The 26115-nt window shown below is 42.7% G+C and overlaps 1 protein-coding gene across 3 annotated transcripts; it reads left to right on the forward strand.

Annotated features, from left to right (window-relative positions):
• Positions 1-187: 187 nt before the first annotated feature.
• On the forward strand, positions 188-26115 carry LOC115137066 (FXYD domain-containing ion transport regulator 6-like). Of its 3 annotated transcripts, none has more exons than XM_029673092.2 (8): positions 188-1050; positions 21558-21611; positions 23698-23721; positions 23876-23917; positions 24027-24119; positions 24206-24248; positions 24364-24413; positions 24637-26115. In XM_029673092.2, the coding sequence occupies exons 2-8, from the start codon at positions 21563-21565 to the stop codon at positions 24684-24686; spliced, it is 351 nt and encodes a 116-aa protein (XP_029528952.1). In that variant the 5' UTR covers positions 188-1050; positions 21558-21562; the 3' UTR covers positions 24687-26115. The 3 variants fall into 3 exon arrangements, with proteins under 3 accessions (XP_029528952.1, XP_029528954.1, XP_029528953.1); XM_029673094.2 differs by having other exon boundaries at positions 24027-24101; XM_029673093.2 differs by having other exon boundaries at positions 23701-23721.

The following is a 26115-nucleotide window of genomic DNA, read 5'->3' on the forward strand; positions in this document are numbered from 1 at the left end:
GTGTACATTTAGACTGCTCCCTAATGTAAATCTCTGTCTGTCTGTCTTATCAAACCCTGAGCAATATGATATTTAATCAATTACAAATTACACAAACCTCCCCTTGACTAAAAATAAATAAATTTCCCCTGAGAAATTGAAAAAGCATGACCCTCCCCCATTTTCTTCCAGGTAACAATTTCCCAATGTAAATCTCTGTCTGTCTGTCTTATCAAACCCTGAGCAATATGATATTTAATCAATTACAAATTACACAAACCTCCCCTTGACTAAAAATAAATAAATACTAAACCCTCCCCCTGAGTGAAATTGAAAAAGCATGACCCTCCCCCATTTTCTTCCAGGTAACAATTGTGTACATTTCCACTGCTTCCTAATGTAAATCTCTGTCTGTCTGTCTTATCAAACCCTGAGCAATATGATATTTAATCAATTACAAATTACACAAACCTCCCCTTGACTAAAAATAAATAAATACTAAACCCTCCCCCTGAGTGAAATTGAAAAAGCATGACCCTCCCCCATTTTCTTCCAGGTAACAATTGTGTACATTTCCACTGCTTCCTAATGTAAATCTCTCTGTCTCTCTCCAGTCTCCAAATATTGATGGTTTAACACAGAATACATGGTATACTACATCTAAAACACAATCAGTGTATATTTGTAACCGGTTGGGTACACCATTCACTGACGGGGAGACGCGCGCAACGCTACGGGTAGATGGCTAGATGCTCACGAACATCATAAGTGGTCGTGTGTGTGAGGCAGAGAGAGTGAGAGACAGACAGACATCAAGTGATAGACATCAAGAGACAATTTGGAATCAATAAAAACAAAAGAAACATAGATTCATCAACAAAGACTTTGGCAAACTACGTTCATGTTTTGCATTCTAAGAGCGTGACTCGACCAAGAACCCTTCGTGGACTGCAATTGAACAGTGAGAAGGCACAGATTATACACATTGGAACAATAATAACGCTTTGCGAGAAGAAGCTGGTCATTGTCGTTGATTGGATTGTGGTCAGTCAATTTGTATAATAGAAACAGGTAAGAAGATAAATTGGGCATGTTTATTTTTCGATATAATTCTAAAGGGGCGTGTGCGTTCTTAAATCTACAGTGTGTTATTGTCTGCCTAGTTGGAGCTACATTTTTGGAATGTGGTTTCTGGTCAAAACGAGTGCTAGGGGGAAAATGCATTGTTTCTTAGATGTGAGTTTTACTGTGAGTAGGGTGTATTTGCTCATCAATAATATAGGCAACATTCCATTTCCTGAAATATTGATGTGAATCATTTATTAAGAAAACGTAAACTTCTCGCAATGTGTATAGGCCTATGCATGCCTAATATAAATTGCATGATGGATATAAAAAAATATATATTCACTAATTTTATTTCGCAACAATAACGTCTGTACGAGCATCATATTTTTTTCAAATAGGCCTCAACTATGTGGTGTCGAGTTGTTTATGGATTCCATCCATTTTAGTGCCATGAGGGTGTGTCCTTTTCAGTGGCAGTGTATGATGTTAGATTAGCCAAATCGCCTCGTGCATTGCTGCATAGCAGACAACACATTCAACAGTTTGTATAATTAGTCCTAGGCTAAATAGATCTAAATGGTATGTATTACGAATTATTTGAAGCGCTTGAATACTCCTCTGTCTTCCACAATACTGGCAAGACTAGTGGTAATGCCACAGGTTAGGATCAGAGAAAGTGGCAGACTCGCGGAGCTCGCGCCAGACAGTGTCTATGATGAGCTAGATTTTCTCGGCTATGCACATTCTAAAACATATTCATGCAGTTATGCAAACTAAGGCTATGTCGTAATTTAGGTAACACCAGAGACATACTAGGCAATATTATAATTTACCAACCAATACAATTATTCGGGAGTTATTGTCCCTCAGTGTCTCCATTTGGCCAGTGACAGACAGCGGTCGGGTGCGCGAAAAAAGCTTATCTGCAAATGATGGATGTGGTACAGAAAGTAGGCTGCAATTATAAAACGGAGGCACTTGTGTTAATCTGGTTGTCATGAGCTGTTGGGTCATTCCACCAAATGAGTACCTTTTGGGTAGTGTAACATAGTATACATTTTTTCCCCACCTTATTTTAACGTTCTTTTCTGAATAACACGTTCGATTTAATAAAAATGTTTCAGCATCTCAAGAAGTTAAATTGAAAAATGACTATAGTAAGTGCCTTTTAAGTGCTAACAGGATTGACCATAACAGGGTTGACTGTAAAGGGGTTGATGATTTCATTTTAAATAAGCCACAAATCCCCTTGTCACAGGGGGAATGGAAGCTTGTTGTGTGCAACAGGGAGGGGCAGTTGAATGCAAGCACAAAAACGTTCATTTTAGCCGTTCTTTCTGGGGTAATAGGGTTCATTTGTTATGATCGCCCCGCATACTTTTCCACCACAAAACACCAGAAAATGGCTAAAAGGAGTAGAACCAGATCACCTGCTTTAACCCTATGATTTGACTATTATATGTTCAATTTTTATTTTTAATATTTTAAAAATGAATAGTTTCACCATATTAAAATGAGAGTTCAGTTCACGTAGCAGGTTAGATCTTAAAATAAAGGACGAACATTTCATGAGATTGGATGGATCACTAATCACATTAAGTCAATTATAATCTTCAGAAATGACTTTGTCAAAGCAACAGAATAACTAGGGCTTTACAATGATGGGGAAGACTTGGAGACATTTTTTAGAGTTAAGTGGGTTAAAATCTCCCTAGATGTCACAGAAGAAGGAACAGATTTATAGAATTTTCCGTGTGGTCTGTATTAATTAAAGCGCACTTAATATAATAGATTTTTCAAATTAAATATTGGTGCACAATTTCTACTGAAAATATGAAACGGCACTCTTTTAGTTGAACGACCCTGTTGTATAAAGGTTTATGTTCAGTGTGAACACGCATGAATGAACATTTTGAATCTCATCACTGTGCACTACCTCTTTCTCCTCTCCTCACGTACTAGTGTTTCTTCACGCTACCATTTCCAGCCCACCTCCCTCCCCTCGGCACACATTCCTCACCGACAAGTATTTGGTACTTCTAATAGGAGTCACCTGATGGAAACAGTTGCCATAGCAATACCCCGGCACCGTGACAGGAGGCACGTCCAAATGTCTTGTTGTCATGGAGATGTACCATCATCATGATGGCAAAGATGTTACGGCATGAGTCTTGCTCCAGAAAGGACCTTGATGACCTGTATTTTGTCTTAATTCACGATTTGCTTGTTCTGTTTGAGCAAGTTGTAATAAAGTGATAGATGAGACACACACACACACACACACATCTGAGAGCTAATCAGAGGCAGTTCCATTGTGAAGAGCTACAGGTAACTGCCAAAATAAAGGAAACACTTGAGCAAATGAGGGTTCTGGCAGCTCTGTTATGGTGTGGGGTGCTTTTTCCCGGCATGATTTAGGTCCTCTCAACCCCTTAGAAGCGCAAGGCAAACATCAATAAACACACAGCCATTTTTGGTTACCACTTTCAACCTATGGTGAAACATTTCTAACCTGATGGGGGGGGGTCTCTTCCAGGATGATTTGTAGAATCTATACCAAGGCGCATTTACGCTGTTCTAGGGGGCCATGGTAGCCCACCACCCTATTTAGTCACTTTATGATGGTGTTTCCTTTATTTCCTCAGTTACATGTATCTTTCATCAGCAGAGAGGCACTCTAAAATCACATTGTCAGTAATAGTGGGGTTTGTCACAGGTAATAGCTGCTGTTTTTGTTCTCAGAGTCAGCGTGATGGGGTAAATAGATTCTCATTCTGCACTCTCCAAATGCCAATCAACACCTGACCTACCTCCTAAACACCTAGATATGGGAGCTTTTACATGAGCCTGGGTGTCCCAGAGAGATGGAGGTTAGTGTCAAATTGACACAGAAATATCCATAATGGGTAAGATCAAGAGAGAAAACAAGCTCCACCGATCAGATCCCAACACTCCCAGATATCATTTCACATAACCATATCTACACACAGAAAATGTTTTGGTCCTCGTGTAGAATCCTTTTGAGTCCCAGATAGAACCCTTAACCCAGAGGGTTCTACATGTAACCCTAAATAGTTCTCCCTGGAACCAAAAAGGGTTCTCCTATAGGGATAGCTGTATAACCCTTTTTGGGTGTTGGTTTGATCATGGCCTAGACACTCGCAAACAAAGGTGTGAAAAGATTCACACTCACACAGAGAAGGAAGAAAACCAACGGGTCACAACTCACAACAGCATTTCCACTATGATGTTTATTTCTGTCTTCTCCCATATGCTTAATACATAATTCATGTCTTGGGCTTGAGTCATAGCTCCGTCCCTGGGTTTGTTGCTTCGACAGAGGGTACCACTGCTTCTACCTCTGCCTGCCCTTCCCCTTCTCCCTCAGACAAAGGGAAGCGCTGGCAGCACCATGGGACTGAAACACGGCACCGACAAACAACGGGGTGACAAACGTGGTTTAAGGAGAGGCATAGAGGCCAGTGCAGCGGGTGGCTCTTCTCATTTCTAGCGAGGGAGGTGAACTTGAGGGTCTGTGTCACTAGCACTGGCCTGGCTAGCAGTGCCACTCCCCAACAGCAGCTTTCCCACGGGATTCGGAGAGATACGGCCAACTTGGCAACCTCTGATCTGAGAGGTTGAACTGGTTGCATTGCACTTTTCCACTGCGTGGAATTTCAGATTATTGACATTGTGTTTTTCTTGCCCACTGGTCCTGGTTGTTAGACGGTAGACAGCCGGTCAATCCTCACTGTCAGTTAGGGCAAGGCGATCTATGGAATTAATTCAATGAATTGTAAATCATGTTTTAGCGCAATTCCAAATGCCTGTATCGCAAGAATCACGTAATTAAAAATATATATATGTATGAGTTTTTAAGTCCGCTTGTTCTCATGTTGTCTTTTTGGTCTTATCTCCTTTTCTCCTTCTGTGTTGTGTGTACCTTCCCATGTACACTAAGCCCCTCCCCTTGCTACTCACACCAACGAAGATGAGAGATTACTTCTTCCTCTCTGACGAGCAGTTTCAACTCGTTATTTGCATTTGAAGTTTGGTCCAACAGAACCGGTCATATGGACACAAACACATAGAGACAATATTTTACTGTAATATAGGAGAAGATACCCTTTCTAATGAGACCCTTTTTATGTCTCAACTCCTCAAATTGCGTGCAGAGCAGACTACTGAAATAGGAGTATCAATGAACATTGATTCTGGTAAATGTAGCCTAACATGTTGACCACACTGCTCGCGTTACATGCACAGAGCATTGCAAAATATATTTACACATGTTAGTCAACTAGCGTCTGTGTAGCCAGGCACTAAAATAGAACTTGGTTCTATTTGTGATGCTTAGCGCGCTGCAAGTCCTGCCTCTCCCATCTCCTCATTGGTTTTACCCATGTGGGTGATTGAAACTGAGGTCCACACTCCAGTCCAGTTGGTGGTGGTAATGCACCTTAGAGTTGTTTTCCAACCACCATATAAAGTCCAAAGAAGAAGACTGAAGGAGGAGAGATTACTAGATTACTCAATTTACCTTTTTATCTGTGGATTAATTGTCGGAGTAGAGGACCTTGTGCATTTCAGGTAAAATAACAACCCAATGTTTATATCGCAGGACAAATTACCTAGCAACAGCAGGCTAGCTAGTTAAAATATCATAAATGTCTAATGCTTTTCGACCTGTCCCCAAATTAATATAGTTGGTTTATGTTTCGTTTTGTGTGTACTGATCGCATCTCATGTGGATGGACAAAATCAACATGTGCATGCTGAGGCACGTGTGCGCCCGGTCTAGTCAGCATGTAAGTATAATTTCAAAAGCCCTGAATTCATTAGATTTTTGCTGACTCTTTTAAATGCAGTGTATTTGACCTTGAATTGCAAAACAATGCTAATTTAGAGAAAACATTTTTTAAAGAGATATACAGTTGAAGTTGGAAGTTTACATACACTTAGGTTGGAGTCATTAAAGCTCGTTTTTCAACCACTCCACAGATTTCTTGTTAACAAACTATAGTTTTGGCAAGTCAGTTAGGACATATACATTGTGCATGACACAAGTAATTTTCCCCAAAAACTTTGTAGACAGATTATTTAACTTATTTCACTGTATCACAATTCCAGTGGGTCAGAAGTTTACATGCCCTAAATTGACTGTGCCTTTAAACAGCTTGGAATATTCCAGAAAATTGTCATGGCTTTAGAAGCTTCTGATAGGCTAATTGACATCATTTGAGTCAATTGGAGGTGTACCTGTGGATGTATTTCAATGCCTACCTTCAAACTCCGTGCCTCTTTGCTTGACATCATGAGAAAATTAAAAGAAATCAGCCAAGCCAAAAATTGGAGACCTCCACAAGTCTGGTTCATCCTTGGGAGCAATTTCCAAATGCCTGAAGGTACCACGTTCATCTGTACAAACAATAGTACGCAAATATAAACACCACGGGACCACACAGCCGTCATACCACTCAGGAAGGAGACGCGTTCTTTCTCCTAGAGATTAACATACTTTTGTGTGAAAAGTGCAAATCAATCCCAGAACAACACTAAAGGATCTTGTGAAGATGCTGGAGGAAACAGGTACAAAAGTATCTATATCCACAGTAAAACAAGTCGACATAACCTGAAAGGCCGCTCAGCAAGGAAGAAGCCACTGCTTCAAAAACACCATAAAAAAGGCAGACTACGGTTTGCAAATGCACATGGGGACAAAGATCATACTTTTTGGAGAAATGTCCTCTGGTCTGATGAAACGAAAATAGAACTGTTTGGCCATAATGACCATTGTTATGTTTGGAGGAAAAAGGGGGAGGCTGGCAAGCCGAAGAACACCATCCCAACCGTGAAGCACGGGAGTGGCAGCATCATGTTGTGGGGGTGCTTTGCTGCAGGAGGGACTGGTGCACTTCACAAAATAGATGGCATCATGAGGAGGAAAATTATGAGGATATATTGAAGCAACATCTCAGACATCAGTCGGGAAGTTAAAGCTTGGTCGCAAATGGGTCTTCCAAATGGACAATGACCCCAATCATACTTCCAAAGTTGTGGCAAAATGGCTTAAGGACAACAAAGTCAAGATATTGGAGTGGCCATCACAAAGCCCTGACCTCAATCCCATAGAAATGTTTGGGCATAAATGAAAAGGCGTGTGCGAGCAAGGAGGCCTACAAACCTGACTCAATTACACCAACTCTATCTGGAGGAATTGGCCAAAATTCACGCAACTTATTGTGGGAAGCTTGTGGAAGGCTACCTGAAACGTTTGACCCAAGCTAAACAATTTCAAGGCAATGCTACCAAATACTAATTGAGTGCATGTAAACTTCTGACCCACTGGGAATGTGATGAAAAACAATAAAAGCTGAAATAAATCATTCTCTCTACTATTATTCTGACATTTCACATTCTTGAAATAAAGTGGTGATCCTAACTGACCTAAGACAGGGAATTTTTACTAGGATTAAATGTCAGGAATTGTGAAAAACTGGGTTTAAATGTATTCGGCTAAGTTGTATGTAAACTTCCGACTTCAACTGTAGAATGTGAATCGGCCATACAAAATTGAGGTATGATTTTTCGGCCTTATCGCAGAGCCCTACTGTCAGTATAAAGATACTACTCTGAGGTAAACACTACGGAATGGACCTCGTGGGTTGTATTTGCTATCATGCCCCAGCCTCCTCCCTCGCCCAATTCGCTGTCATCCTTTTCCTATCCCTCCTTTTCAGCTTGTTAAATGGAAAATGTTAAAGCTTGTACTGTACTCCTCTTTCCTGTGTTTTTTTTATGTCTAATATACAATGCATTCGGGAAAGTATTCAGACATTTTCCACATTTTGATACATTACAGCCTTACTCTAAAATGGATAAAATAACAAAATCCTCATCAATCTACACACAATTCCCCACAATGACAAAGCTAAAATGTTTTTTTTTTAAAGTTTTGGGCAAATCTAAAAAATAATACTTATTTACATAAGTATTCCGACCCTTTTCTTTGAGACTCGAAATTGAGCTCAAGTGTATCCTGTTTCCATTGATCATCCTTGAGTTGTTTCTACAACGTGATTGGAGTCTACCTGTGGTTAATTCAATTGATTGGACAGTTCGCAGTGCATCTCATAGCAATAACCAAGCCATGTGTCTAGGCACAGATCTGGGGAAGGGTACCAAAAAAGTTATGCAGCATTGAAGGTCCCCAAGAACACAGTGGCCTCCATTATTCTTAAATGGAAGAAGTTTGGATCCACCAAGACTCTTCCTAGAGCTGGCCGCCCGGCCAAACTGAGCAATCAGGGGAGAAGGTCCTTGGTCAGGGATGTGACCAATAACCTGATGGTCACTCTGACAGAGCTCCAGAGTTCCTCTGTGGAGATGGGAGAACCTTCCAAAAGTGTAATCATCTCTGCAGCACTCCACCAATCAGACCTTTATGATAGAGTGGCCAGACTGAAGCCACTCCTCATTTAAAAACATTTTTGGGCTAGGTGGGACGCTAGCGCCCCATCTCCACAAATCCGGTGAAATTGCAGAGCGCGAAATTCAAAATACAAAAATTGTAATATTAAACATTCATGAAAATACAAGTGTCATACATCATTTAAAAGCTTAACTTCTTGTTAATCCAGACTTTACGGCGAAAGCATACCATGTGATTATCTGAGGACAGCGTCCCGCAAAACAAAAGCATTAAAAACATTTTCCAAACCAGCAGAGGCGTCACAAAAGTCAGAAATAGCACTAAAATAAATCACTTACCTTTGAAAATCTTCCTCTGTTTGCAATCCCAAGGGTCCCAGCTACACAACAAATGGTTGTATTGTTTGATAAAGTCCTTCTTTATATCCCAAAAAAGTCAGTTTAGTTGGCGCATTTGATTCAGTAATCCACCCATTCCACTCGTTCAACATGCATACAAAGGAATCCCAAAAGTTACCAAATAAACTTTGTCCCAACAAGTCAAACAACGTTTCTAATCAATCCTCAGGTACCCTAATATGTAAATAAACTATACAATTTAAGACGGAATGTAGTGTGAATGTAGTGTGCTCCCTCATTCACTCGCGCCACAAGACTACAGTACAAAATGAGAGCCACCTTGAAAAACTACTACTAACTCATTTTTCAAAAAACAAGCCTGAAACCCTTTCTAAAGACTTTGACATCTAGTGGAAGCCATAGGAACTGCAATCTGGGAGGATTTCCTTTGAATATCCCATAGACGAGCATTTTAATGGGTGGTGACCTCAACAAACAAAAAAAGTCTGTATGGATTCTCCTCTGATTTTCGCCTGCCATATCAGTTCTGTTATACTCACAGACATTATTTTAACAGTTTTAGAAACGTCAGAGTGTTTTCCATCCAATGCTACCGATATATGCATATCCTAGCTTCTGGGCCTGAGCAACAGGCAGTTTACTTTCGACACATCAGTCATCTGAACTTCTGAATACTGTCCCCTAGCCTTAAGGCTAAAGACGCTCAGACGGGCTGACAGCTGAGCAATGTAGAAAGAAGTCGCACTAGGTTTCTTCTCCGACAACTTTTGTAAATAATCCTCAATTTTGCCTAAATTCATACTTTTCATAACCTCAAAAGCCTAATTTTAATTACCCAGTAATAGGGTGTACCTAAGTTAGCATTAGCAAACCAGTCACATGGTTTGGAAAATCGACAGAAAAAACTACACATTCCAACAAATCAACCTCAGCTAAAACTGGTGGCTGCACTGGCTCCAATTCAGGCAACTGTGGAAACCACCCGGGGTTCTGTGGAATCTCACACTACCAAACTGGTCGAAGTTTAGGCCGGGCTCTCCAGCCACAGTGACAAACTCACTATGCTGGAAACCAGGCTTGACGATGTGGCCACTGCCAACAAGTCTCTGAAGCTACAAGTGGAAGATTTGATTTCATGTTCAAAACGCCAGAATATCCGCGTGTTTGGACTGCCAGAGGACTCCGAGACAGGATATCCAACCCAGTTCATGGCGGAGATGTTGAAGGACGTTTTGGGTGATGAGGCTTTTCCCAATCTCCCTGAACTTGATAGAGCCCACCGCAGCCTTGCACCGAAAGCTCGCCCAGGTGGCCGACCGCGTCCTATCATAGTGCGGGTGCATCGATACAAAGAAAAAGAGCTTGTCCTTCCGTGGGCAAGGAAAAATAGCGACACCACTTTCCAAGGCCACAAGATCAAGTTTTACCAGGATTTCATTTCTAGCCTGGCAAAGAAATGGTTTCCGCATTCAACGACAATCCAATTGGGCTGATTTATCCTGCCCAACTCCGTGTCACCTTTAACGGCGAGGTCCATTTTTTTGAAAATCCGGAAGAAGTACTTCTACCGACAGCACATACATTGAATGCCTGAAATACATTGAATGCCTGAATTGGGATGATTTCTCTCCTGCCTGTATTATGTGAGTAACGTTAGTTTTAGTGACCGTGTGGACAATAGGCTACATATATCTATGACCATCTATCGATCCGTTTCTCGTGAAACAATCCTATGCTAAAGCTTGTTGGCTACAGTAGGTATGTTTGAAGCAGCACACAACTCCTTTCTGTTGTTGACAATGACATACTATACCGTCTCACTGCTCTTTAAACTTCCATTTGATCTTGTTTAGTTTCTTAATCAAAGACAATCGCTGGTAAAAGCGCAGCATTTTGATTTCTTTCATTTTACTAAGGCTTTGAACTTGCTGCTCCACTAATGGCAATCTATAACCTACATTGCAGTTTGGCAGCCTTTAGGTCATTTTGGAGACTTGCTAGTTAGACACAGATCCTGTCCACCAATATTTGTGTATTTACATTTTTCATTGGGGTCTGCATGATATATACCATTTTTTAAATTGTATTTTTCACTCTTTATTTTTACGAACACTCTGAACTACCGTGTTTTACTTTGGCCATGATTGGTGAGGTTGGTCACTGATGGTCCTCAGTTACATTCACTTTATCTTGGACTCTACTACGACATTGGAGTCTAATACCATCGCTCCACTCTTCCAATTTAATTGTTGCACTAGCTGAAGAGTTTAGCCCCACGGTTCGTTTGCGTAATTGTACATATCCCAAATTCTAATTGTCCTTTTGTATACTTTTATTGAATTATTCCCTCCTAACAACGTTTAACAATTTAAAGTGTGACCGAAACCCAAAATGTACACTTGCTTATTGACATATTTTATTTTTTAATTTCAATGGCGTATGTCACTTCTTTCCTAGGTCGGTTTGACCTCACTGCACATGTCGGCTAATCGACGGATTCCTGTTGCTCGTCTTATTCATAATAATGACGTTTAGGATTTGTATTTTTTCTTTGAAGGGTGTTGTACTATCATTTTTATTGTGGTGTATGTTGGGGGTGGTGGTGGGGGTTACGTTGGCATTATTCAAAGATTCTTGTGCTCTGCTTTTTTTTTGTGGATTTTATACATTTATTATTCAGATGTTTTGCTCATGCTGCTCCTCTCTCAATCTCTCTTTTCCTCTTTCTTTTTCATTTGACTTCTCCTCTTATAAGGATTAATGTCTAGTTCAACAACAAGTCATGATTGTACTTCAGGGCTTCCAGACAGACTGGTGACATGGAACATTCGCGATTGTGGGGGGAAAATTAAGTGCTCCAGAGTATTTTCACATCTGAACAGCCTGAATACTGATATCGCATTTATTCAAGAAAAACACACCTACGTATTAACGACCATACTAGATTGCGTAAAGCATGGGTTGAACAGGTTTTTCATTCTAATTTTAACGGCAAAGCCAGGGGAACAGCAATAGTGATTCACAAACGGGTACAGTTTTTACCCTCACAGATCAGGTCAGATCTTGGAGGATGTTATACAATAGTTAGTGGCACCCTTTTCCAAACCCCTGTAGTACTTGCGAATGTTTACGCCCCTAACTGGGATGACACTAGATTTATGACATCTCTTTTAGCCTCTCCCTAATCTTGATACCCACCACCTCATCTTCAGTGAGGACCTTAACTGTGTTATTGAACCAAGATTTGACCGGTCTAATCCCAGAACACTTCCTCCTTCCGGAATGGCAAAAGCTCTTTCTAAATTCATGACCCAAATGGGTTGTGTTGATCCATGGCGCTTCCTCCAGCCGGTCACAAAAAACTTCCTCTACTTTTCTCATGTTCAGAAAGCCTACTACTTTTTAAATGTTTTAGATAGAGCCCTTCTCCCCTCAGTTAAAGCTACAGAATATTCTGTGATAGTGATTTTGGACCATTCCCTCCACATTATTGACTTAGCTCTCTGAATGCAAAAAAACCAACAGTTGAATTATAGATTTAACACGGCCCTATTGTCTAACAAAGAATTCCGTGACTTTATTTCGACCAACTTCTCTTCTTTGGGAGACTTTCAAAGCTGTATTACGGGGAAAGATAATTTCTTACAAAGCTCATTATGTCAAACAAAGAACTAAAACATCAGAAACTGGTGGACTCAATTCGGGCAATAGACCGGCAATATTCAACTTCACCATCCCCTGAATTAACCGCAGAGGCTGAAACGTCAAACTCAATTTAATCCGCTTTCCACTGATAAAGCAGAGTTTCTGTTGCAACGAACTTCGTACTACGAATATGGAGACAAGACCAGCCACCTTTTGGCACACCAACTTAAACGCCAGTCAGCATCTCATCTTATCTCTCAGGTATATGACTCCTCCCATAATCTTACAAGTGATCTCTCTCTAATATTAATTCAACTTTCGTGTCATTTTATTCTAACCTCCACAAATCCGACATATGTCTGCTCTATTCTGCTCCGACGGCTAGCGTACACACCAACTCTCAATATTCAAAATACTTCCCCCTCTCCAGAGGGCCCCGTCAAGGGTGCCCTATGTCCCCACTCCTTTTTGCTCATGCGATAGAACCACTTTCCTTGGCCTTAAAATTATCATCATCATTCACTGGAATCATTCGCTGGTGAAGAACACAAAGTGTCACTGTATACAGATTATCTACTATTATATATCTCTAACCCTGTGAACTCTGTGAATCGCATCTCTGCATGTCTGGCAGACATATCAGTGTGGATGACGGATCACCACCTCAAGCTGAACCTCGGCAAGACGGAGCTGCTCTTCCTCCCGGGGAAGGACTGCCCGTTCCATGATCTCGCCATCACGGTTGACAACTCCATTGTGTCCTCCTCCCAGAGCGCTAAGAACCTTGGCGTGATCCTGGACAACACCCTGTCGTTCTCAACTAACATCAAGGCGGTGGCCCGTTCTTGTAGGTTCATGCTCTACAACATCCGCAGAGTACGACCCTGCCTCACACAGGAAGCAGCGCAGGTCCTAATCCAGGCACTTGTCATCTCCCGTCTGGATTACTGCAACTCGCTGTTGGCTGGGCTCCCTGCCTGTGCCATTAAACCCCTACAACTCATCCAGAACGCCGCAGCCCGTCTGGTGTTCAACCTTCCCAAGTTCTCTCACGTCACCCCGCTCCTCCGCTCTCTCCACTGGCTTCCAGTTGAAGCTCGCATCCGCTACAAGACCATGGTGCTTGCCTACGGAGCTGTGAGGGGAACGGCACCTCAGTACCTCCAGGCTCTGATCAGGCCCTACACCCAAACAAGGGCACTGCGTTCATCCACCTCTGGCCTGCTCGCCTCCCTACCACTGAGGAAGTACAGTTCCCGCGCAGCCCAGTCAAAACTGTTCGCTGCTCTGGCCCCCCAATGGTGGAACAAACTCCCTCACAACGCCAGGACAGCGGAGTCAATCACCACCTTCCGGAGACACCTGAAACCCCACCTCTTTCAGGAATACCTAGGATAGGATAAAGTAATCCTTCTCACCCCCCTTGAAAGATTTAGATGCACTATTGTAAAGTGGCTGTTCCACTGGATGTCTTAAGGTGAACGCACCAATTTGTAAGTCGCTCTGGATAAGAGCGTCTGCTAAATGACTTAAATGTAAATGTAAAACTCTGTTGATAACATAATGCATATTTTAAACACGTTTGGATAATTTTCAGGTCACAAATTGAACATTCAAGAAAAGTTCATGTTTTCCGATCAACCCTGCTGCCAAGCAAATTCCCCTTGGAGCCCTGCCTTTCCGTCTGTCGCCCTCTGACTTTCCCTATTTGGGTGTGAATATAATACAGTCCCTGGCTACCCTCCATAAAACTAACTTTGCACGCCTTTCTTATTAGCTGGCAGAATCCAATCTATTAAAATTAATATTTTACCTAGGTTTCTATACCTTTTTAAATGTCTTTCAATCTTTCTGCCGAAATAATTTTTTACCAAGTTGGATAGGCTCATCAATCATTTTATCTGGGCAGGCAAATCACCTAGGATACGTAGAGCAATACTTCAAAGAAGGAGACAAGATGGAGGATTGGCACTTCCAAATTTACTGCTTTACTATTGGGCAGCCGATATTCAAAAGATTGTGGTCTAGTGTCATGCTCCAGCTTCCAACTGGTGCTCAATAGAGGTGCAATCCTGCCAATCATCCTCCCTTTCTGCCCCACTGTCCTTTGTGTCCTTCAGAGTATACGGGAAACCCCATTTTGCGCTCTACTTTGAAGCTCTGGGGACAATTTCGTCAACATTTTAGACTTTCTGCCCCTTCTCTTCTAGCCCTATCAGTATCGACCACCTATTTGTACCCTCCAAACTCCACCAGTGTTTTGTGGCGTGGCGTGAGAGAGGTTTGGTTTGTTTCAAAGATGTATTTTTAGATGGGAAGTTTGTCAGTTTTAATGATCTCGTAGCTATTCTAGCTCATTCTAATCTTTTGTGCTTTCTTTGAGCCCGTAACTTTGTTCGCTCTCATTTTCCCACCTTTCCTCAACTACTTCCCAAGACTTTGCTAGAGGAGATTTTGTCCCTCCTGTGGAATCGCACGTCTGATTTCTAGATTATATGACATTATGCTGACCTCTCAACCCTCTCCAATAAACAAAATCAAGACAGACTGGGGTAGTGAACTTGACCTTGCAGATGACTGGTGGGAGGAGGCCCTTCAGGTTAACTGCACATCCTCGTGTGCTCGGTTAAGTTTAATTCAGTTCAAAGTCTTGCAGAGAATTCACTACACCAAAGAAAAACTTTGTAAATGAATTCCTCCCAGACACGAATGACACGTGATAGATGTTCATTCACTCTGGCAGACCACACCCATGTGTGTTATTTGTGTTCTAAGCTGTCTGAGTATTGGTCATCCTTTTTTAATACTAAATACTAAAATTCTAGATATTGACCTTCAGCCTTGTCCTCTAATAGCTATATTTGGAGTTCCATCTTTGTTGCATAGTCTCATTAAAAGTGAAGATGACGTTGTAGCGTTTGCTTCCCTTATAGCCCGCCGGCAGATCTTACTTAACTGGATGTCCTTCAAACCTCCCACTGCATCATCTTGTTTGAAAGATCTAATGTCTTTTCTACACTTAGAAAAACATGTAATACACTCTGAGAGGATGTACCGGTAACTTTTTTTGAGATGTCAGCCTTTAATTTCCTTTTTTGAACAGTTGCCATCTATTGATCAGGAGTAAGAATTTTGGCCAACGGGATACGGGAGGGTGTGGGAAGGAAAGGATAGTATGTTGTGATATTTTATATTTCTGTGTATGTGTACTTGTGTGCATATTTATATATTATTTCCATTCGTAAATGCATTTTATTTTTTGTATGTATGCCACTTTTGTTGTTAAGGGGAGGGGGTGGTTCAATAAGTATAGGGGTAAAAGGATGTATCTGTTCAATTTGTATTTTGTATTTCTTTAGATGTCCAATAAAATATTTTTAAATAAAACACACAAAAAAGACTCAGACCATGAGAAACAAGATTCTCTGGTCTGATGAAACCAAGATTGAACTCTTTGGCCTGAATGCCAAGCGTCACGTCTGGAGGAAACCTGTCACCATCCCTACAGTGAAGCATGGTGGTGGCAGCATCATGCTGTGGGGATGTTTTTCAGCGACAGGGACTGGGATCAAGGCAAAGATGAACAGAGCAAAGAGAGATCCTTGATGAAAACCTCCTCCAGAGCGCTCAAGACCTCAGACTGGGGGAGAAGGTTCACCTTCCAACAGGACAATTATTATTATTTTTTTTAATTAGGCAAATTAGACCCTAGGCACACAGCCAAGACAACGCAGGAGTGGCTTTGGGACAAGTCTCTGAATGTCCTTGAGTGGCCCAGCAGGAGCCTGGACTTGAACCAGATCGAACATCTTTGGAGAGACCTGGAAAAAGCTGTGTAGCGATGCTTCCCATGCAACCTGACAGAGCTTGAGAGGATCTGCAGAAAATAATGGGAGTAACTCCCCAAATACAGGTGTGCCAAGCTTGTAGCATCATACCCAAGAAGGCTTGAGGATGTAATCGCTGCCAAAGGTGCTTCAACATAGTACTGAGTAAAGGGTTTGAATAGTTATGTAAATGTTATTTACGTTTTTAAAAATATTTATTAACCTCTCTGGAATACACTTCTCGTTAATCCAACCACCGTGTCCGATTTCAAAAAGGCTTTTCGGCTAAAGTAGAACACATCATTATGTTAGGTCAGCAACTAGTCAGAAAGCATTCAGCCATTTTCCAACCAAAGAGAGGTGTCACAAAAAGCAGAAATATAGATCAAATTAATATTACCCTTTGACGATCTTCATCAGATGACACCTCCAGGACTCAATGTTACACAATACATGCATGTTTTGTTCGATAAAATTAATATTTATATCCAAAAACCTCAGGTTACATTGGCGCCATGTTCAGAAATGCCTCCAAAACATCCGGAGAAATTTCAGAGCCACATCAAATAACAGAAATACTCATCATAAACTTTGATGAAAGATACATGTTTTACATAGAATTAAAGATAAACTTGTTCTTAATGCAACCGCTGTGTCAGATTTGAAAAATGCTTTACGTCAAAAGCACAATATTCAATAATCTGAGAACAGCATTCAGCCACAAAAGCAAGCCATACAGTTACCCGCCAAGTTGTGGAGTCAACAAAAGTCATAAATAGCATTATAAATCTTCACTTACCTTCGCTGATCTTCGTCGGAATGCACTCCCAGTACTCCCACTTCCACAAGAAATGGTTGTTTTGTTCGATTACGTCCATATTTATGTCCAAATACCTCTGTTTTGTTTGCGTGTTTAGTTCACTATTTCAAAGGCACAAAGCGCGAGCACAAAATCCACACGAAAAGTCAAAAGAGTTCCATTACAGTTTGTAGAAACATGTCAAACGATGTTTACAATCAATCCTTAGGGTCTTTTTATAATAAATCTTCAATAATATCACAACCGGACAATAGCGTATTCATTACAGAGGAAAAAGGAACGGCGTGACCGCGCAGTAAACAACTGATTGGCCACAGCCTAGACCACTTATTGAAACAGCTCTTATTCGATCCCCTTCTACAATAGAAGCCTCAAACAACTTTCTAAAGACTGTTGACATCTGCTGGAAGCCTTGGGAAGTGCAATCTGGCCCCAAAGACACAGCATATTAGATAGGCAATCACTTAAATGAAACTACAAACCTCAGATTTCCCACTTCCTGGTTGGATTTGTCTCAGGTTTTTGCCTGCCATATGAGTTCTGTTATTCTCACAGACATCATTCAAACAGTTTTAGAAACTTCCGAGTGTTTTCTATCCAATACTACTAATAATATGCATATATTAGCATCTGGGACAGAGTAGCAGGCAGTTTACTCTGGACACCTTATTCATCCAAGCTACTCAATACTGCCCCCCTGTAACCAAGAAGTTTTAATTTGCAAAAAAAATGTCAACCTGTTTTGATTTGTCAGTTTGGGGTATTGTGTGTAGATTGAAAAATAACTAAATTCATCAATTTTATAATAAGGCCATAACAAAACGTGAAAAAAAGTCAAAGGGGTCTGAATACTTTGTGAATGCACTGTAGTGTAGACTAGTAGAAGTCCCCATAGAGGTCATCCAAGGTGTCACTTACCGTCGCTGTGTTAATGAGCTATCAGTACCATTAACAAGGTAGCTATGTGTAAGAGTTCTAAGTGGGCTCCTCTTCCTCTCTCTCTCTCTCTTTATAACTCTACACCTCCATCTATCCATCCATCCCTCGATAACTCGCTCTCTCTCTATATATATACCAGATGGGTAAAAAGGACAGGATACGATGATTGAATAAGGAAGAGGATAAGAATGCTGTATTGAACAACGATGGGATGTAACGTTCACAGCCAAAAGTCACCGAGCGGAGCTTCAACGGTGTCAGGATCGTCTTTATTGAGGTTGCAGCAGCTGTTAAGACTCAATCGCCACGCAGATTAACCCTTTCCTCTCTCTCAGAAGACCTCTGGCCACATCTGTAGATGTCTATTAGCCTTCACAACACATCGTCATCCATTTACATTTACATTTAAGTCATTTAGCAGACGCTCTTATCCAGAGCGACTTACAAATTGGTGCGTTCACCTTAAGACATCCAGTGGAACAGCCACTTTACAATAGTGCATCTAAATCTTTTAAGGGGGGGGTGAGAAGGATTACTTTATCCTATCCTAGGTATTCCTGAAAGAGGTGGGGTTTCAGGTGTCTCCGGAAGGTGGTGATTGACTCCGCTGTCCTGGCGTCGTGAGGGAGTTTGTTCCACCATTGGGGGGCCAGAGCAGCGAACAGTTTTGACTGGGCTGCGCGGGAACTGTACTTCCTCAGTGGTAGGGAGGCGAGCAGGCCAGAGGTGGATGAACGCAGTGCCCTTGTTTGGGTGTAGGGCCTGATCAGAGCCTGGAGGTACTGAGGTGCCGTTCCCCTCACAGCTCCGTAGGCAAGCACCATGGTCTTGTAGCGGATGCGAGCTTCAACTGGAAGCCAGTGGAGAGAGCGGAGGAGCGGGGTGACGTGAGAGAACTTGGGAAGGTTGAACACCAGACGGGCTGCGGCGTTCTGGATGAGTTGTAGGGGTTTAATGGCACAGGCAGGGAGCCCAGCCAACAGCGAGTTGCAGTAATCCAGACGGGAGATGACAAGTGCCTGGATTAGGACCTGCGCTGCTTCCTGTGTGAGGCAGGGTCGTACTCTGCGGATGTTGTAGAGCATGAACCTACAAGAACGGGCCACCGCCTTGATGTTAGTTGAGAACGACAGGGTGTTGTCCAGGATCACGCCAAGGTTCTTAGCGCTCTGGGAGGAGGACACAATGGAGTTGTCAACCGTGATGGCGAGATCATGGAACGGGCAGTCCTTCCCGGGAGGAAGAGCAGCTCCGTCTTGCCGAGGTTCAGCTTGAGGTGGTGATCCGTCATCCACACTGATATGTCTGCCAGACATGCAGAGATGCGATTCGCCACCTGGTCATCAGAAGGGGGAAAGGAGAAGATTAATTGTGTGTCGTCTGCATAGCAATGATAGGAGAGACCATGTGAGGTTATGACAGAGCCAAGTGACTTGGTGTATAGCGAGAATAGGAGAGGGCCTAGAACAGAGCCCTGGGGGACGCCAGTGGTGAGAGCGCGTGGTGAGGAGACAGATTCTCGCCACGCCACCTGGTAGGAGCGACCTGTCAGGTAGGACGCAATCCAAGCGTGGGCCGCGCCGGAGACGCCCAACTCGGAGAGGGTGGAGAGGAGGATCTGATGGTTCACAGTATCCACCACTGTAGACGTCCTCCCTGCCTGTGTATCTCCTGCTAATGAATAGCCCAGGGCTATAGGGTCGGGATGGGCTGTGACTGACTGAATGAGAGGATCGTGAGTACAACACTGTCCTATTTAGTGCAGCTGGGGAGGGTGGTGGGAGTAGATGCAACATCACAGAGCCAGACGTAACAACCCACTTATGTCTGCTCCATAGTGACTGGCGGTTGAGTGCTATTGTCCCAGTCATAACCCAGAACCTGTCTGGATATAGACAACAGCAGGCATATTAAGCAGACATACTGTTACCGGGTAGAATAGTGATACCATGCAACCAGGTAAAACATGCAGCCAGTTTACAGACAAAAATTCATCCACATAATTGTGTACAGAGACGTTCTGTGCTAGACTGAGAGGTCCGTTTGGCTTTTACATGCAATGTTCTTAATGCCATGAATGACATGTAAAATGTGTAGCTCTGTGAATATTTGCCTGGATTCAACATGACAACATAATGTGTGCTGTGAGGCCACTCTCCCAGTTCAATTAGACCATTTGTTGCTCAATTACTATCAGGTGCCCTATCATCGAGCAAATTACCTGCCTCCTGAACATGATTCATCCTAAGAAACTTCAACGTGTGGCCATGAGGCTGGGCTCGCCACCTAGAGCTGTTTCAAGGGCAAGGTCACACCTCTTATCCTTAATGATCGGTCCCTTTTTTTCAATTTTCACCTAAAATGACATATTGACAAATCTAACTGCTTGTAGCTCAGGACCTGAAGCAAGGAAATGCATATTCTTGATACCATTTGAAAGGAAACACTTTGAAGTTTGTGGAAATGTGAAAGTAATGTAGGAGAATATAACACATTAGATCTGGTAAAAGATAACAACACAAAGAAAAGAAACATGCATTTTCTTTTCATCGTCTTTGAAATGCAAGAGAAAGGCCATAATGTACTATTCCAGGTTAGGCACAATTTAGATTTTGGCCATTAGATGGAAGCAGTGCATGTGCCAAGTTTTAGACTGATCCAATGAACCATTGCATTTCCGTTCAAAATGATGTATCAAGACTGCCCAAATTTGCCTAATTGGTTTATTAATACATTTTCAAGTTCATAACTGTGCACTCTCCTCAAACAATAACATGGTATTCTTTCACAGCACACAAACAGCATCTGGACTGTGGTGCTAAGCGACTATGCTAATGACTTAGGTCCTGTCTAGCCAAATGTATTCTCTCCCCCACAATCTGCATTTTGGTATCAGTAAAGGATTTGCTCCATGGGAAGTGGGGCACATAACTTGGAGGAGATAGATGGATAGAGAGACTCAATCTGGGAGAGGAGAGGAGAAGCAATGGAGGGATTGTTGTCATCTCTTTTGCCTCGAGGGCAAATTTCTTTCCATGAAAAGCCTGAATCCAAGTAATCTACTGTAGTATTGTAACCTGTCTTTTGTCTGGAATTCTCTCATCTTCAACCCATTACTCTAAATTCCCCGGCAGCTTGGCAACTTTTACATCTAGTTTCTATTCCCATCAAGATGTCTGTGTAGTACTGCTTTGAGAATGTAACTGAAAATGAGACACTTGATTGGTATTGATCCATTCATTTTTTTGATCACTCTTTCTGCAGGTAACACAGCTGCCTGATTAATGTCATTATCTATCTACCAGTGGATGTTTCACGCCAATATAAATAAAACATTCCTCTGCAGAGCACCCATTTGGAGTCATTTCTAATCTTACCTACTGTATTTGTCTGTGTGAACATGTGTGTCTTGGTGTGTATGTGTGTGGCATGTTATCCACTAACACGTCTCTCTCTCTCTCTCTCTCTCTCTCTCTCTCTTTCTGCAGTTACCATGGAAACTATTATGTTCTTCCTCTTTTCACTCCTGGTGTATGTGGCTGGTAAGTGCCCCCTCCTCCCCTCAGCCACTACCAACACCACTAACACCAGCACGACGACCACACTATCCACAGGGAGGCAGGAGACACAGGGGAGGGCCATGGCAGGCATGGAGTTTTGACTGAACATTAGTGGATTGACTTATTCTGGAGCCTGAGGCTTCCTTCCTTTGCATGCATAGTACAGTGTGTGTGTGTGTGTGTGTGTGTGTGTGTGTATGTATATCCCAAGTACAATGTAATATACTGTATATCAAGTATATTTAGGCCATGACACACATACAGCAACTGTTTAACTCTGCTGCAGATCATAGGTTCTATACATCAGTTGAGAGAGCAACTGAGCCATCCATGTTATGTATTCTTCTATAGAAGTCTGGTGTTATCCATACTGTTTGCCTCTCACTCTTTCTCGTCTGTCAATCAGACTAACCTTCCACATTCTATCGCTTTGGTATTTTCCCACCTCTCTTCAGTTCACATTCTGTTCTGGTTTCTCTTTCTCTCTCCCTTTCTTCTTTTGTCTCCAGATTAAACATCTCTCCTTTTCCCTCTTCCCTTTCTCCATCTCCAGATGTACATTTTCCTCTATCAATCTCCCTTCCTCTATAATTCAGTGTTTTTCATACACACACACACACACACACACACACACACTCCCCATGCTGTGTGACTCCCTGTCTGTTGATATGAATACACATGCTGAGTGCACACACACACAGTCTTGTACAACTAACCTTCTGGCGACACACAATTCACTCCCATTCAAAATTCTATTTTCCCTAATCCCTAAACCTAACCCTAGCCTGTAGTCTTACCCTTACCCTAACCTTAACCCAAAAACCTAACCTTAACTCTAACCCTAACCCTAAGCTCCTAACACTTAATGTAATTCTAACACTAATTCCAATCTTAACCCTAAACCCCCTAGAAAATAGCATTTGACCTTGTGGGGACTAACAAAACATCCCCAGTTGGTCAAATGTTGTTTCGCTTGGTCCCCACAAGAATAGTTAAACACGTCCACACACACACACACACACACACACACAATGGGGGAGTGGAGCAGAAAGAAGGTCTGGGGTTTGTGCAATGGGCCGGACAATGTTTGCTGATGGGAATTTAGGAAATTAATTGACACAGTGAGTGAGGGTTGGAAGAATAGAGTAGGGGAGAAGGAGAACGGGAGATAACTGAGGCGATCCATTCAACTAATAATCCACAAGGCCAGTGCCATTGCACAACTGAACACCCTGTCGTTCTCAACTAACATCAAGGCGGTGGCCCGTTCTTGTAGGTTCATGCTCTACAACATCCGCAGAGTACGACCCTGCCTCACACAGGAAGCAGCGCAGGTCCTAATCCAGGCACTTGTCATCTCCCGTCTGGATTACTGCAACTCACTGTTGGCTGGGCTCCCTGCCTGTGCCATTAAACCCCTACAACTCATCCAGAACGCCGCAGCCCGTCTGGTGTTCAACCTTCCCAAGTTCTCTCACGTCACCCCGCTCCTCCGCTCTCTCCACTGGCTTCCAGTTGAAGCTCGCATCCGCTACAATACCATGGTGCTTGCCTACGGAGCTGTGAGGGGAACGGCACCTCAGTACCTCCAGGCTCTGATCAGGCCCTACACCCAAACAAGGGCACTGCGTTCATCCACCTCTGGCCTGCTCGCCTCCCTACCACTGAGGAAGTACAGTTCCCGCGCAGCCCAGTCAAAACTGTTCGCTGCTCTGGCCCCCCAATGGTGGAACAAACTCCCTCACGACGCCAGAACAGCGGAGTCAATCACCACCTTCCGGAGACACCTGAAACCCCACCTCTTTCAGGAATACCTAGGATAGGATAAAGTAATCCTTCTCACCCCCCCTTAAAAGATTTAGATGCACTATTGTAAAGTGGCTGTTCCACTGGATGTCTTAAGGTGAACGCACCAATTTGTAAGTCGCTCTGGATAAGAGCGTCTGCTAAATGACTTAAATGTAAATGTAAATAATCTCCCTCAGTGACATGAATAAGTATATTTCTCTCTCTCTCTCTGTGTCTCTCTCTGTCTCTCTCTCTCTCTGTCTGTCTCTGTCTCTCTCAGCAGTAGCAGACCCAAGTGCAGAGGGTGAGTAACCTGTGTGTACAATGTGTTTAGCCATGTTAACCCCAGCCCCGTTATACTCTTTGGTATGTACAGCATTGAAAACTGCTATTATTGTTAGATGTGCGATATGGCTAGTATCTCATTGCCTTGCCTTTCCCTGTGCCTGTATTTTCAGATGGTAAAAAGGAGAAGAAAGAGGTGGACCCATTTGTCTATGGTAAGTAGACCACTGTTAGTGCATCTTGATGCTCTTCCCCATCAACTGACAGTGTTCCGATAGCCAAGAGAGAAGACTTTCTTAAGTAGACGTCTGTGTCTCTGTGTAGACTATCATAGCCTGCGGATCTGTGGACTGGTCTTTGGCGTGGTACTCTTCGCGCTGGGCATCCTCCTCATCCTCAGTAAGTCTTCATACTTCAGTAAGTCTACCTACGCAGCACATGTACTTTATGGGCCTTCGATTGTTGATTTTAAGATCGGGATGATGATTTGTTGTCGGTTCTAGGCAGAAAATGTCGCTGCAGTTCCAATCAGGAGAAGAAGCCCAAGTAAGTCAGCATTTGTGCCTGATTGGTCGATTACATTTCTGCTCTGTTGTTATGGGGCTGTGTTCTCCGTCTCTGGTCACCATGACAACCAACATCTGTCCCCTTGGTTCTGCAGGGCCCCTGGAGACGAAGAGGCTACGGCAGAGACTCTGATCGTGTCCAAGGGTGAGAGAACTGTCACTCCCCACTCACCCCTCACACACACCCCTTAGAACACCCTTGACACCAGTCCATCGTCGAGGTCAACCTTTGGGAATGATTTTTCGTAGTCGATGCCTAGGTTCCCCCACATGTTACGGCCACTGTTTGAAATGACTACCCCAGCCTCACTGGCTTTTCATGAAGTCATGTGAGTTTCCTTGATTCCTTCTCTTCTATCCAATCACAGCTAAGGAGCCAGAGCCAGAGCCAGAGCCTGAAGCTAAGGCTGAGAACTGAGTCAGCCCAACCAGACTGACCCCCACCTGACCGAATCAACCACATCTGCCACTGAACCACTACCTAACGACCAACACAACAACCATGACGATGATGACGACGGCAACAAAGGTGATGATGCTGGGGAAAAATAATGAACGAAGATGATAATGAAGAATGAAGATGATGCAAAAGGAATACTGTGCGACCACTGGGTAGAGGATAGGAGTGTGTAGATGGGGGTGGGGGGGGGGGGAAATAATGCAGATGTAAATAGACCTCTAACCTATTGTTCCGTGCTCTGTGCCCGTGTATGTGTCTCAGTGATCTCGTGTGTACCTGTGCCTTTCTGCGACACTCTGTCTCCAGTTTGTTGTCTTAGCCAGTGACACCTTTTTACAGATCGTCTTTACCCCAGTTCTTAATAAGTAAGAGATTTGTCAAGAAATGTTCTTCTTGTTTGTGTTTAGCTTAAATTCTGTGTTTCTATCGTCTTTAGATTCTAGAGGTTACTGTTTGCTATATTTTTGTTGTTGCTGTCATCACCATCACACTTGTAACACTTGTCCTCAATGCTGTTTTTCACGTAGTAGATTCTATACTATGTATACATGCATATATATTAGTATAAATAGTCTATACACCATTATAGCTATATATATTGAAATATATGTGTGCCTGTGTGGGTACATGAGTTTGGGTGGTGTGTGTGTGTGTATGTGTATGTGTGTGTGTCTGAGAGGTTGTGTGTTTTTGACTGTGTTGCGCCTTACACACGAGAATCCAACTGCCACAGTTTGCTGACCAAGCACAAGAATGCATCAGAGTTAACTAGGAGCTCACCAACAGTACTTACTGTAGTAAAGTGAGCTCCTACATCAGCTGTATCACTGCCTTGTCCTAGAAGAAAAAAAAACGTCCAATCTAGTCTCCTCCTCTGCCATTGGCTGAGCCGGGGCGATTACCGCCCTCAGAGGCAGGCTAGGATTGGCCGGTTCCCACACCAGTGCCGCAAATCTGTGTCCTCTATCGTTTATTTGAGAAGCAACAGTAGCTGATTGCAAAATCAGTCTCTCAACCAATGGCGTTTCGCTGTTTTGTATTGTATGATTGGTTATGCATTTAGTTAATGAGAGAGCGGGCCTGTGTGTGAGTGATCGAGAGTGTGTGTCGATGCTAAGTGTGCCAGAGTCATAGTTTTAGACGCCAAATTAGGTGGAAGAAAACAAAAAGGAAAATATTATTTGCTCTGTATCAGATGTCAGGTAAAGCTTGTTACGCAGTACGATATATGGAGTCTTATGCGGAGTATCATTGTTACAACAACAAACAAACAAAAAACACTGTCACGACAATAAGTAACTAACTCTGTTCGTTCTGTGCATGAGATTGTATTGTAATAGCTGCATTTGTGCTTGTAGCATAGAAATAAAGTGTCTCTCACCAATAA

This window comes from Oncorhynchus nerka, linkage group LG11 (genome assembly GCF_034236695.1).
Source record: "Oncorhynchus nerka isolate Pitt River linkage group LG11, Oner_Uvic_2.0, whole genome shotgun sequence".
NCBI classification, from domain to species: domain Eukaryota; kingdom Metazoa; phylum Chordata; class Actinopteri; order Salmoniformes; family Salmonidae; genus Oncorhynchus; species Oncorhynchus nerka.